The sequence below is a fragment of the Podarcis bocagei genome, assembly GCF_964188305.1.
Source record: "Podarcis bocagei genome assembly, chromosome: 6".
NCBI classification, from domain to species: domain Eukaryota; kingdom Metazoa; phylum Chordata; class Lepidosauria; order Squamata; family Lacertidae; genus Podarcis; species Podarcis bocagei.
The window spans coordinates 81,238,999-81,251,209 of NC_138130.1; the positions used below are offsets into that span (position 1 = coordinate 81,238,999).

A 12,211-nucleotide genomic window follows, 5' to 3' on the forward strand; every position below is an offset into this window, starting at 1 on the left:
ATAAATCAAAAAACAAACACTGGAGTTCATTGTTTTGAATTTGAAGATGTTAAAACGGAAGTAGGACATTTAGTAGAACTAATTTAAGGCTGCAGCCCTAAGAATGTAAAAAGATGCAAAGGCATCTAATAGAGCATCCTAAGTGGCTGATCAGATACCTTATGGGAATTCTGCATGCAGGACATGAACACAGTAGCAGTCTCATCTTTCCCAGAATCTGGTGTTCATCCTGTGCTCCATGAATGTGTCTACCCTCTCCTTAAATTAAAACTGTCATAAGTTGGTTCTGTCACTACATCTTGTGGTAGCAAATTCCACTGTTTCACTATGCATTACTATTACAGTACTATTTTACATGCTCTGAATCTTCTGACATTCAGCTTTATTGCATGAGACAGAAAGAAAAACCTTTTTCTACTTTTTTCACACTCTGCCTAATTTGTGTGTGACAGCCCCACCCATCTTGATTTTAAACCAGGGAAAGGAAGTGGATATGGTCAGCAGGTTAGATCCAAAACTGCCCCATCCCCGCAGATCACTTTGAGCTCTCTTACCTGTCAGTCAATTTATTGTAATTGGTGTACAAATAATATTCGCTAAAAACAAAATGATAAGCAAAGAACCTTCCAAAGTTTAAGTTGATTACTGTGGAATTATCCTGTGGCACTACTTCTTAAACAGCTTAGCTGTTTGCCTGTTGACTTCTGAGCCCAGTTCTAGGTTGGCATCTAAAGCCCTGAAGAACCTGAGACCCAAATGAGAGAGCACCTTTTCTTGTATCAACCTGCCTCTACATTACAACCAGTCAGTGAGGCTTTCTTTATAGTCCCTGTCCTGAATAAGTTGTCTGGTGTGAGATCCTTTGGCAGGGGCTTTTCAGTGGTGGCACCATGGCTGTGGAACCTTCTCCTCACTGAGCTGATTAATGTTGATTTTTTAAAATATTGTATATAATGTATGTGATCCCCTGGATATGATGATAGCCCAATGGATGCCCAATCGTGCAAAAATTAGGAACATTTCCTCACTACTAGGAAACATAACAAAATTAGCTAAGGGGTGTGCGCGCTGCTGGTCTGAGTATAAATGCCTCCTGTTGGCTTGGTAGTATTGGTTGTGTGGCCTATCCATTCCAGTACCTTTTAAAGAGTTCTTGCAAGTTCCTTGAAAAACATCCCTGTGGAATTTAGCCTCTTTTCCAGATGATTATTAGCCAGCCTAAGTTCTTCCAATAAAACCCCTAGTCTATTAAGCGCAGCACATTCTTTATAATCGTATTGTCCAGTAGAGCCCTGCCCGTTAAGTCAGCTTGCAGGAGATGCTTGTGGGACTTGCATTCTTGGTTTCCATGGCGATATTACAGCATGACCTGATACTTTTATGCTGCCATGTCCCGTCCCCCCCTCAGAACTCGGGCCTAGTTCTCTCTGAGGTAGTAAACCTTCAGTAACATTTCAAATGGCAGGGAGCCTTCATGAATGAATGCTAACCTACACAATACTTTTCCTATCCCCTATTTCTCTAGACATGCTATATTTCTATGTGCCCATAAAAAAACACACCCAACAATTCTGGAAGAACAGTCAAATATGTTTGGACCCCACCAGCGTGTCTGAAGTGATACAGACCAGGTTTAACACCTCAGTGGGAAGTAGGCCTCATTCTCTGCACCTTGGGGGTTTTGCCACAGTGAATGTTGGTTGTGTCGCCTTTTCTAAGTTTGCATTAAACTTCCCATCTGTTAAGTGATGAAGTTCTGCAGTTTCCATGGCAAGTGTGCTGTTTTCTTCTGGCGAGCATAATAAACTCCAGTTTCCCTCCTAACCTGGTGGTGGTGGCAGGAATCTTTGCCACAGTTATGTGGCCCAGAGAGGGCCTAGGAACCCTAGAGGAACTCTGCAGGTAAACTGTGCCCCTATCTAGCGGGGAGGAAATCTGAAGTGCTTGGGGGTACAGAGACAAAACTGCTGGGTTGGGAGACTGTGAACTGTAAATCCTCCCTCCTCCTCCCAGAAGAAGTGTTAGGAAACTGCCAAGCTCTATGTACATTGATCATGCTCTAGAAATATAGATTTATGTATTTAAAGAAGAGCGGGGAGGGGGGGGGGAGCCAGAGAGAGAGAAACCTTGCATTTCCAAGGTTTTAAGAAGGAAAGTGAAAATTGCCAGGGTGTGGATACTTGTGTTTTATGTCCCTCTCTTGCACAATCAGAAATATATACACTCATTATATCTAGAAAGCAGGATGCATAAGACCTTTGTTGCTAAAAGATCTGAACATTCCATTTTGACTGAGAATTCTTTCCACTTTTACCGAGCCTTCTGAATCAACCCCACAGACTGTGCCTGCCTTTTCTTTCTTTCTCTCTTAGAAAATTGCAGCCCACAAAGAAAATGAAACCACCTCCTATGCATTAAAGACAACAGCCATATACAGATGCACAATCGTCAGCTTATTTAGCTAAGAACGATATGCACCGTGTATCAAACGTGGCAGGGATTTTATTGAAAGTACACTTCCTTGCGATGGTGTAGATTAAAGTCCACTTCCTAGAAAAGGGTAACCTGGGAGTTATACAGCCAATTTAAACTCTGTGCTCTTGCTTGGGGTCTCTACCTTTTAGATTTTCTTTATAATCCACAGAAGTGGTACAAATTAAGAGTCTCAGATTAAATTCCGAAACCATCTGTTCCAGAATGATCCCCCAGATTTCACCATAGTTTTAGAATGTGTAGCCTGAAGACGCTAATCACTAAATATCGGAGATATGAATCGGTATTCTCAGTACTTGTTTTTTTCTGAGGGCCTCTTTATATAATGCATTTTTACACATGAAATGTGAATGCGACAAACAGGTGTTTGAAAAAGTGTGTCCTCTGGGAATGTATCTTAGAGCTGGTATTGGCCGCAGGTCCCTGCTGAGTCTGCTAAACTTAAACTTGTTTTTCTTCATACAGAATAATTGGTAACTATCTGAAAGATGATAGTTAATTTGGTTAGAGTGTGGTGCTGATAACGCTCAATCCCTGTGTGGGACAGCTGCATATTCCTGCATTGCAGGGGGTTGGGCTAGATGACCCTCAGGGTCCCTTCCAAATCTATGGTTCTGTGAATATACGTTCCTATTTTTCTACTAGAATGATTAGCTACCAGTGCACATTCAATTATGTATGAGTGAGGCAGCAGTTATGAGTCACTTTTTCAATAGATGATAATATTCCTTTCTGAGTCCAGCATTTTTAAAGCTTCAGTTCTTTTTTGTATAGGATTTGGAAATGTGATTTTAATTAAGGAATATACTGCATATGATCATCTCCTTTCTGCAGGGCCTTTTGAAGCCAGGTTCTTGAGCATCTTCAGCAGATTAAAGCCACAAATCAGGTGTGGGGTAATTTTGGCCTGCCAGATCTTATGGGACTCCAACTCCCATCAGCACCACCCAGTATTACCAATAGTCAGGGAAGATGGGATTTGTAGTCTAGCAACACCAGTAGCTCCACAGCCACATCAACTCTAATGTGTATATTGTGAATGTAGCTGTTAGGTTCTGACCGTTGTGATCCTTTGTAGAACAGCATGGTGAATGTGCTTTTGCTCTTGTGAAAATTATGAAAGTTTGATTATAAGCAGTATTTCTCACTTGGTTATTGAAGAGTTCCCTCCCCCCATTCAATAATTTTAGCTATTAGGCAAGCGACGCAAGTTGCATTGCCTTTTCATTAATAGGTGTACATATATTGCAAGAGTAGATAGGTAGCCGTGTTGGTCTGCCATAGTCAAAATAAAAAAATTCCTTCCAGTAGCACCTTAAAGACCAACTAAGTTAGTTCTTGGTATGAGCTTTCGTGTGCATGCACTCTTCTTCAGATACACAGGTATTGAGCCCACTCTGGGCTCAATACCCACCCACTTTTTTAAAAAATAAAATGGCTGACATTAGTGTCTGAAGGCGAATAAGTGTGTGGGTGATGCTGCCATGGCAATGCTTTCTATTGACAAGCTGTTCAGTTCTGATCTTGTCACTTACTGAAATACCGTTAAAATGTAAGGTGCGTGGGTACATGTGCACAGCGCACGCACACAGCCTGTCACTCAAGCCTATTTGCCAGCACTGCAGGAAAGAGGCACTCAGTGATGATGCAATTTGAGCGGTTTGTTGCAATCGCTGCAGAGCTGCTGGGGAGGTCCTGTTCAAAGAAGAATGTGGTCAGAATAGTTATAAATGGTTGGCTTAAACCTGAAGGGAGGGAAGGATGAATGCTGAGCATTCTAACTGGAGAGAGGGAGAGGCAAAAGAAGAAAACAGGTATTGAATAAAATAGTAGTATCTATTGTACGTACAGTGTCGTTCAGCATAGTGCAAGTACCTCAGGAAATGTGAAATACATATAAACAGAATGTTGTTCTCACAGGAAATTTACATGCTAGTGCATTTAAGCCAGCAGGACATTGCACAAATAATGTTCCTTGCTTCTGTTGGTTTCATGTAGATGTAAAAAAGGTTAAAGGTAAAAGACCCCTGGACGGTTAAGTCCAGTCAAAGGTGACTATGGGGTTGTGGCGTTCACCTCGCTTTCAGGCCGAGGGAACTGGTGTTTGTCCACAGACAGCTTTCCAGGTCATGTGACCAGCATGACTAAACCGCTTCTGGCGCAACGGAACACCGCGACGAAGCCAGAGCACACGGAAACGTCGTTTACCTTCCCATTGCAGCAGTACCTTTTTATCTATTTGCACTGGCATGCTTTTGAACTGCTAGGTTGGCAGGAGCTGGAACAGAGCAATGGGAGGTCACCTCGTTGTGCAGATTTGAGCTGCCGACCTTCTGATCGGCAAGCCCAAGAGGCTCAGTGGTTTAGACTACAGCGCCACCCGCATCCCCTGATGTATATGTATGTGTATATATATGGCTGGCTGAAGCTATTCAACCTATACAGCTACATTCTGGTGATGAATATTACCAGATATTCATCTGGCTAGGCAGAACAGGCTGAGCTTGTAGCCATGAGGGCATGTAAATGAGCCAATCGAATGTGCTTTCTGGATTCAATAAATATGCTATATTTAATCTATATCTATCTATCTATCTATCTATCTGGTCCACATGGTTGGAATATCTGACCCCTGCATGTGCAGGAACAGCTTGTTTTAAATAAGCAGCATTTCAAAGTAACCTACTTATTGGAAAAACAATTGCTTTCCCATTCTTGATTGTAAGAGGGGAACATGCAGTGGGGGATTTCCTAACTAGGAAAAAAGTTAGTCACCTCTTCACTGAGGAATCTACATTAAACAAAAAAATCATTTATCTTTGTTGAAGGTTAGATTCCCTCCCCCTGCAAAAAAATCTGCTGTTGCTAGAAAAGAAGATGAAAAGTTAGGATTTGTGCTTGTTTTGAATGAAGGAATGATCAACAGGCCTCGAAAGTCCTACGATGTCACTGGGACTCAGAACTGGCAGTCTAGCCTCACCCTTCCTGATCTCACAATTTGATGTCTGCATTTTTTAAAGGCACTAACATAACCCAAATTCTGCAAGAAGAAAAGCTTAATTAAATTAATTGAGAGAGCCAGTGTGGTGTAGTGGTTAAGAGCGGTAGTCTCATAATCTGGGGAACCAGGTTCGCGTCTCCGCTCCTCCACATGCAGCTGCTGGGTGACCTTGGGCCAGTCACACGTCTCTGAAGTCTCTCAGCCTCATTCACCTCACAGAGTGTTTGTTGTGGAGGAGGAAGGGAAAGGAGAATGTTAGCCGCTTTGAGACTCCTTAGGGTAGTGATAAAGCAGGATATCAAATCCAAACTCTTCTTCCTCTTCTCTTCTAAATCCACATAGTTCCATATTAGCATTCTTCTACTAGACATGGGGAACGCCAAAAGGCTATGCAAAGCACAGAAAAACCACTCTAATCCTCTCTAGATCTTGCTCCTACTCTTCCTCTGCTTCTGAAAATTATTAGGCATTCAAACTTTTAGGTTGGAAGAGCAATTTAGACACCAGTGGGAAACCAGCAAGCAGGAGGCGAGCTCCAGAACACTTTCCCCCTCCTGCAGTTTCTAGTGACTGGTACTCAGAAGGATACTGTCTCCCCATGTAATCCTTTGTCCAGGTAGCAGCTTTCTGCAGCTGGTTTGTGTGTGCACATAAGTTACAGAGCATTGCCTGACCCTAACTAAGCAAGATCATTTGTTTGAAGACAAGGACCGCCGTTCAGCACAGAGCTAGATGTGTTGGGTTGTGGGCTAAGTGCCCAGAACTTCCCAGAAGTGAGACTGGTTACTATTTGGCAAAAAAGCATGCTTCTCAATGTGATGGAAAGCAAAACATCAAACGCAGTTTTGTTTGAAAGCCATAATTTTTTCTCTTTCGTCACTGAGGCTGAATCCTGACAAGGCAGAGGTCTGGTGCCTGGGTGGTATTTGGGCCTGGGAATTGAATAGGCAACTTGTTCTGGATGGGGCTACATTCCCTCTGAAAGACCAAGTAGTTTAGTTAGGGGATACTCCTTGATCCAGCTTTGTACCTGGAGGCCCAGGTGACCTCGAGTGGCATGGAGTAGCTATGGGTGTTGCTGGACAGAGATAGCCTAGCCATGGTGACTTATGCTCTGGTAACTTCATGTTTGGGTGATTGTGATGCACTTTCTGCCTGTGAAAGTAATCTGGAATTTGGAGTTTGTGCAGAATGCGGCCTGGTTCAGTCCCTGGCATCTCGGAGAGCTACTGCCAGTCAGTGTAGGCAGTACTGAGCTAAATGGGCCAATGGACTGACTTCTGTGGTTGTGCATATCCTGTTTTATGCATGATGGTGTATGGACAAAGCTATTTCTGCATAATACCACTTTGAAGGAGACGCGGGTGGCGCTGTGGTCTAAACCTAGGGATTGCCGATTGGAAGGTTGGTGGTTCGAACCCCTGTGACGGGGTGAGCTCCCATTGTTTGGTCCCAGCTCTTGTCCACCTAGCAGTTTGAAAGCACGTCAAAGTTCAGGTAGATAAATAGGTACCACTCCAGCGGGAAGGTAAACGGCATTTCCGTGCGCTGCTCTGGTTCGCCAGAAGCGGCTTTGTCATGCTAGCCACATGACCTGGAAGTTGTACGCCGGCTCCCTCAGCCAATAAAGCGAGATGAGCGCCACAACCCCAGAGTCATTTGCGACTGGACCCTAACGGTCAGGAGTCCCTTTACCACTTTGAAGGTTCAAATACAGTGGTATGTTGGGCTAAGAACTTAAATCGTTCCGGAGGTCCGTTCTTAACCTGAAACTGTTCTTAACCTGAAGCACCACTTTAGCTAATGGGGCCTCGCGCCACCGGAGCACAATTTCTGTTCTTATCCTGAATCAAAGTTCTTAACCCAAGCTACTATTTCTGGGTTAGTGGAGTCTGTAACCTGAAGCATCTGTAACCTGAAGCATCTGTAACCTAAGGTACCACTGTACTTATAAGTGATTTATTTGCATGTTCTCTCTCCTTCCCTCTCCCTACCCTTCCAGGTTTCATCAAGAAGATGGCCTACAACGGACTTGTTAGTTTTGGGCAGCAGCTGGTTCGTCGGAAAGTGGTGGACTGCACAAGTGAGGCCAGCCGGCTGTCGCGATGCCTCAACACCTTCGACTTGGTTGCCCTTGGCGTGGGCAGTACGCTTGGGGCAGGAGTCTACGTTCTTGCTGGGGCAGTGGCTCGAGAAAATGCAGGACCTGCCATTGTCATCTCTTTCCTGATTGCTGCTCTGGCTTCTGTGCTGGCTGGACTTTGCTATGGGGAATTTGGTGCCAGAGTCCCAAAGACTGGATCAGCTTATCTCTATAGCTATGTGACGGTCGGCGAGCTGCTGGCCTTCATCACGGGATGGAACCTAATTCTCTCCTATGTCATCGGTGGGTAATTTTTTTGTGCCGTTGCTTCAATTATACTGTGCAAAATGCACAGCAGGATCTGTGAAAAATTGTATTTCATACCCTGTTTATAGCTGCAGTTTCCTTTTTGAGAGTTCAAAGCGCTTTGTGCAAGTTACTATGTTGTAATAGGAAATGCGCAATATATTTGGATAAGGAGGACTCTGTAACAGACTCGGGCTTGGATAGTGAGTGAAGGAGCACTCTCACTAGGAAAATAACAAGGCTGTAATCTAAACCCATTTAAGTAGGCTTACAGGTGTTTAGATTGGGCCACAGTTTCTTGTTGCTCCAATCTTTCTGTGGAAATCCCCCTGTTAGCTTTAGTTTCTGTTCCAGCAAAAAGGAGATTTGTGTTTGGGTTCCTCTGTTGGATTGATTTCACATAAGCAAGCTCTCGTTTTTGCCTCCTGACCAGCAATTTGAAGAGTTGGGGAGACTTAATGTGAAACGATTCCTCTTTTCCTCTTAGATAATTAGTGCTCTCAGAATCCACAAAGGGACCACCTGATAAGGGGACAGATCACATGTGAACGGACATTTATCACTATGCATACATCTGATTGATTGATTGATTGATTGATTGCTTAAAATGTTGCTATGCTGCTTTTCTGAAACTCGAAGCTGCTTACAAAAAAAAGAAGAAAAGTAGGATAGTAGTTAAAATCAAGCCAGAAAACACAGAAATTGCCAGTGTTTCATTTTCTGCAACATAATTAAAGCCGGGAGTGCCTTTCAGCTTTGTAAAAGCATGTAGGGATTTTGAACCCGTTTATTGCATTTGTATCCCATCTTCCCTTCCATCATCAGGTTGGAGAGCAAGTGCTGTGAAGGCCTTGCTTCTGGCAGCTGCAAGTTCTTGCCTCACCCACTTTCAGAATGCAGAGCCAGGGCCTTGTGTCTGTGTGCTTTATTATGGAGGAAATAACTTGCGAAAGATAAAATATAACCTTGATAGAAGAGTGAGTGGAATAATAAGAGCAGGGAAGTGTTGGGTGGAGTTCGCTGTGTGTGTGTCAGATTGAGGGTGTTGGTGGCAAAATGGGGAGTGGGGGGCTGTGAGGCAGGCGGAGAGGAAGCGAGATGAAAGGGATAATGAAATCATATGTAAAAAGAGATGAGGCAATACGTTAGGCCCGGAAGCGAGAACTATAAGACTGTTGTCTCTAACAACTTCCTGTTCGGGAGCAATTACATACACTTTTATGTTTTAAGTGCCCACATTCTGGTCTGGGTGGGTTCTAAGGTAAATACATCTCACCCCACCTGACTTGTGTGGATGCAGTTGAGACTTCTCTGGAAGTCAGTAGGTGCTGTTTTTAAGGGAAGCCAGGACTCAGCGGAGTAGTGCAGAAACTGACTTGAGTCACCACCTATCGACCGGCTCTTGCGAGGAACCTAGGGAACGTCGCAGCAATGTGATGCGCACCAGCCTTCCCCAACTTTTTGCCCTCCAGGTGATCGCCCCCAGCTAGTCTAGCCAGTGATTGGGAATGATGGGATTTGGGAATCCCAGCATCACATCTGGAAGGCACTATACTCGAGGAAAGTTGATGTACATAAAGAATGTAGGTTGATGAATCCTAGAAGCCTTATTCGGGCATTATGCTCTTCAGTAGGACATGCAAGGGGGGTGAGATGGTGGATGAGCATCCTCGCCATCAGGTGAGGACGGTTGTCTGCAGCAGGGAGCCTCTTGTCGTCATGGAGACTGCCTGGAGAATGCTGCGCTACTTGGAGCCTACATCTCCCTGCTGGAGATGGTTTCCTTCCAACTTGTGTAGGATGACAGGGGTGCTGGTGCTAGCAGACACGTCTCATATGTTCTGTTCACTTGTGAGTATAATGTCTGTATACAGCTCAAGTTTGAGGGGGCTGAACGCAAAGTTCTATAGGAAGTTAATTAGACTATTCATGTGTTCTTTTGAATGCATGAGGCCTTAAACGAGGTAGAAGGGAGCAGGTGTATGTCTGCTCCACCTTTGATGCTGAAGGGAGGTTGTGTGTGCATGCTTGCAAGCCCCTTCAGACATGGTAAGGGTTTGGGGAGGAGAGGGTGTGCCTGGTGTGTACTGGAGCATTGGGGAGTGGCTGCCAGCACATGCATGCCCTGCACATCCTTTTGAATGTATTAATAGGGCTTTAGAATGAATAGGGTGAGTGAAAATTAAGGCCCGGTTAGTAGGAGGACATTGCATGCTTAAATGCATTTTTATATAAAAATTTTGGTGTGTAGGAAACTGGTGCATTCAGGAGGGAGCTAGGCCTTTTTCATTGATGTACTAGGGGTTTTGTGTATGTGTGTTTTAGAAGCTTGCATAGAATTTTCAAAACGGAGGCAGCAAATAAGAATGTGATTCCCCCCCCCCCGCCCCAATCTACAGGCCGAAATGGCACAGTCCCTATAAGGCAGTATCCCATAATTATTCTGGAAGTGTAGATTGTCTCAGTGAAGCTCTTTTGATTTTTATTAGACCACATATTTGTACAGTTCATGCAATTTGATAAATTTATTTTGTTGAACATTGAGGAATTGGCTTTCCTTGTAGTAGTGTCCCTAGGGAACTGGGGTGTTTATTGCCTCATATTCATTTAGAACAACTTCTTTTTTTATGCCCAGACAGCAAGATTAATTTAACATGTTGACATTGCATCACTTACCCAGGAGCACCTTCAGGGACTTCTGCATCATTATAGCGACTGTGGTTTGAAATCCGCTCAAAGCAGGTTTTTGCTTGGCGGTTCCTGGAATGTAGCTGAACAATGTTGGCCTTTGATGATATCCAAGCTATTTAGTACAGTCTTCCAGTGGGCAGTTTTTGTTGCAAGGAGAAGGCATTTAGTTTTGTGTGTGTTAAGGTGGGAGGATAGATATTAATGTTTTGCTTGTATTTCTTTAAATACTTGCTGAAGCACAGCATGAATTCATTCTAAGGATAGAATTTGTTTAAGGAGAGAAATAGGAGTGGTGTTGTAGGGAAGGGTGTGGAGGGAATGTATCTTGAACTTCAAAAGCTCCCTATTTATTTACATCTCCTTGGTTTTCGTGCACATCATTTTAAGGAATTTCCTTGCTTTTGTAGGTGTTTATAAATGTTGCAAAACACAACTCTTGTTGATCAGAGACTGGGCCCTCGCCATAACTTCCTCCTTTCAGGCAGTTCCTCAAAGCTTTGTTTAGTAGCTTAAGAACTGGATATAAGTGCATTCTACGAGTGGTCAGCGAATAGTCACAAACAGTATACTGAAGGGTGAAATGCGTTCATTTTTAGCACTGTGCATAATCTATCTTAGTCCCAGCCCATAGCGTTCATGTGGTCATCTGGGTTATAGAACTGAGCAACCTGACAGCTTCTTGAATCACTTCCTCCAAAATGGTGCCACCTAGATATTGTAAACTGCTTTGAGGTCCCATCCGCCCCAATCAAGCAGTATAAAAATTTTATGATAGAATTGTAGAGTTGGAAGGGATACCAAGGGTCATCTAGTCCAACCCCATGCAGTGCAGGAATAAAATAAAGAATTGTTGGGACAACCCTATTCCCATCAGCCCCAGCAAGCATTGCCAATGGTCAGGGATGGTGGGAATAGAAGCCCACAGGTAGACCAGAGTGCATTAGCCCAGTGGGAGTAACTGAGGCTCACATGGTCAGTAATTTTGGCCACAGTAAAGGTGGGACAGCCCCGGTTTGAGAAGAAGTGGTCAGTCTTGCCTTGCTTCCTCGTGCAACCAGCTTTTCTTGCTTTCCTCTCTCCGGTACTAAATTCCTGGATCCTGACTTCTTTCTAATGCTCCAGCCTATGTAAAACTATGTGCAGTTGTGTTGCGATGAAAGGCAAACTTTTCCCCATGAGCTTTGCAGCATGGCTGTTGTTTCTATCTGGTCTGCCCACACTCTGTCCCTGTTAACTTTTGAAATGGGGAGGCCATATTGAAGAGATGAATTCGTGGTGTGGAATCTGCTGCCCCTACTACCCTTTCTCACCACGCTTCTATGGACCACACCTCTTGAGTTTTCTGAGTAGCCCCTGGCCCCTGTATACTATGCTGCTCTTGAGAAGAATATTTCTTGGCCAAGGTTAGATGGGCTCGTGGTAAGATGCCTTAGCTATCTTGCTTTCCCCCGGTGCTGTAAACACGTTAATGGAGTATACTGTTTGTTACAGAATTGGAATAATACTTGTTATTTATTATTTATACCCTCTGGTTGGCTCCTAACAGAATATTAAAAACACGATAAATCATCAAACATTAAAAACTTCCATAAACAGGGCTGCCTTCAGATGTCTTCTAAAAGTCAGATAGCTGTTTA

At 43.8% G+C, this 12,211-nt stretch overlaps 1 protein-coding gene across 3 annotated transcripts in view; it reads left to right on the forward strand.

Annotated features, from left to right (window-relative positions):
- The window catches only part of SLC7A1 (solute carrier family 7 member 1), a 37,585-nt gene that overhangs the window by 8,441 nt on the left and 16,933 nt on the right, over positions 1 to 12,211 (forward strand). For all 3 annotated transcript variants that reach the window (XM_081197957.1, XM_081197955.1, XM_081197956.1), the window contains one exon: positions 7,497 to 7,880. In XM_081197957.1, the coding sequence (XP_081054083.1) occupies positions 7,511 to 7,880 (370 nt within the window). In that variant the 5' untranslated portion in view covers positions 7,497 to 7,510. The remainder of the gene's footprint in view (positions 1 to 7,496; positions 7,881 to 12,211) is intronic.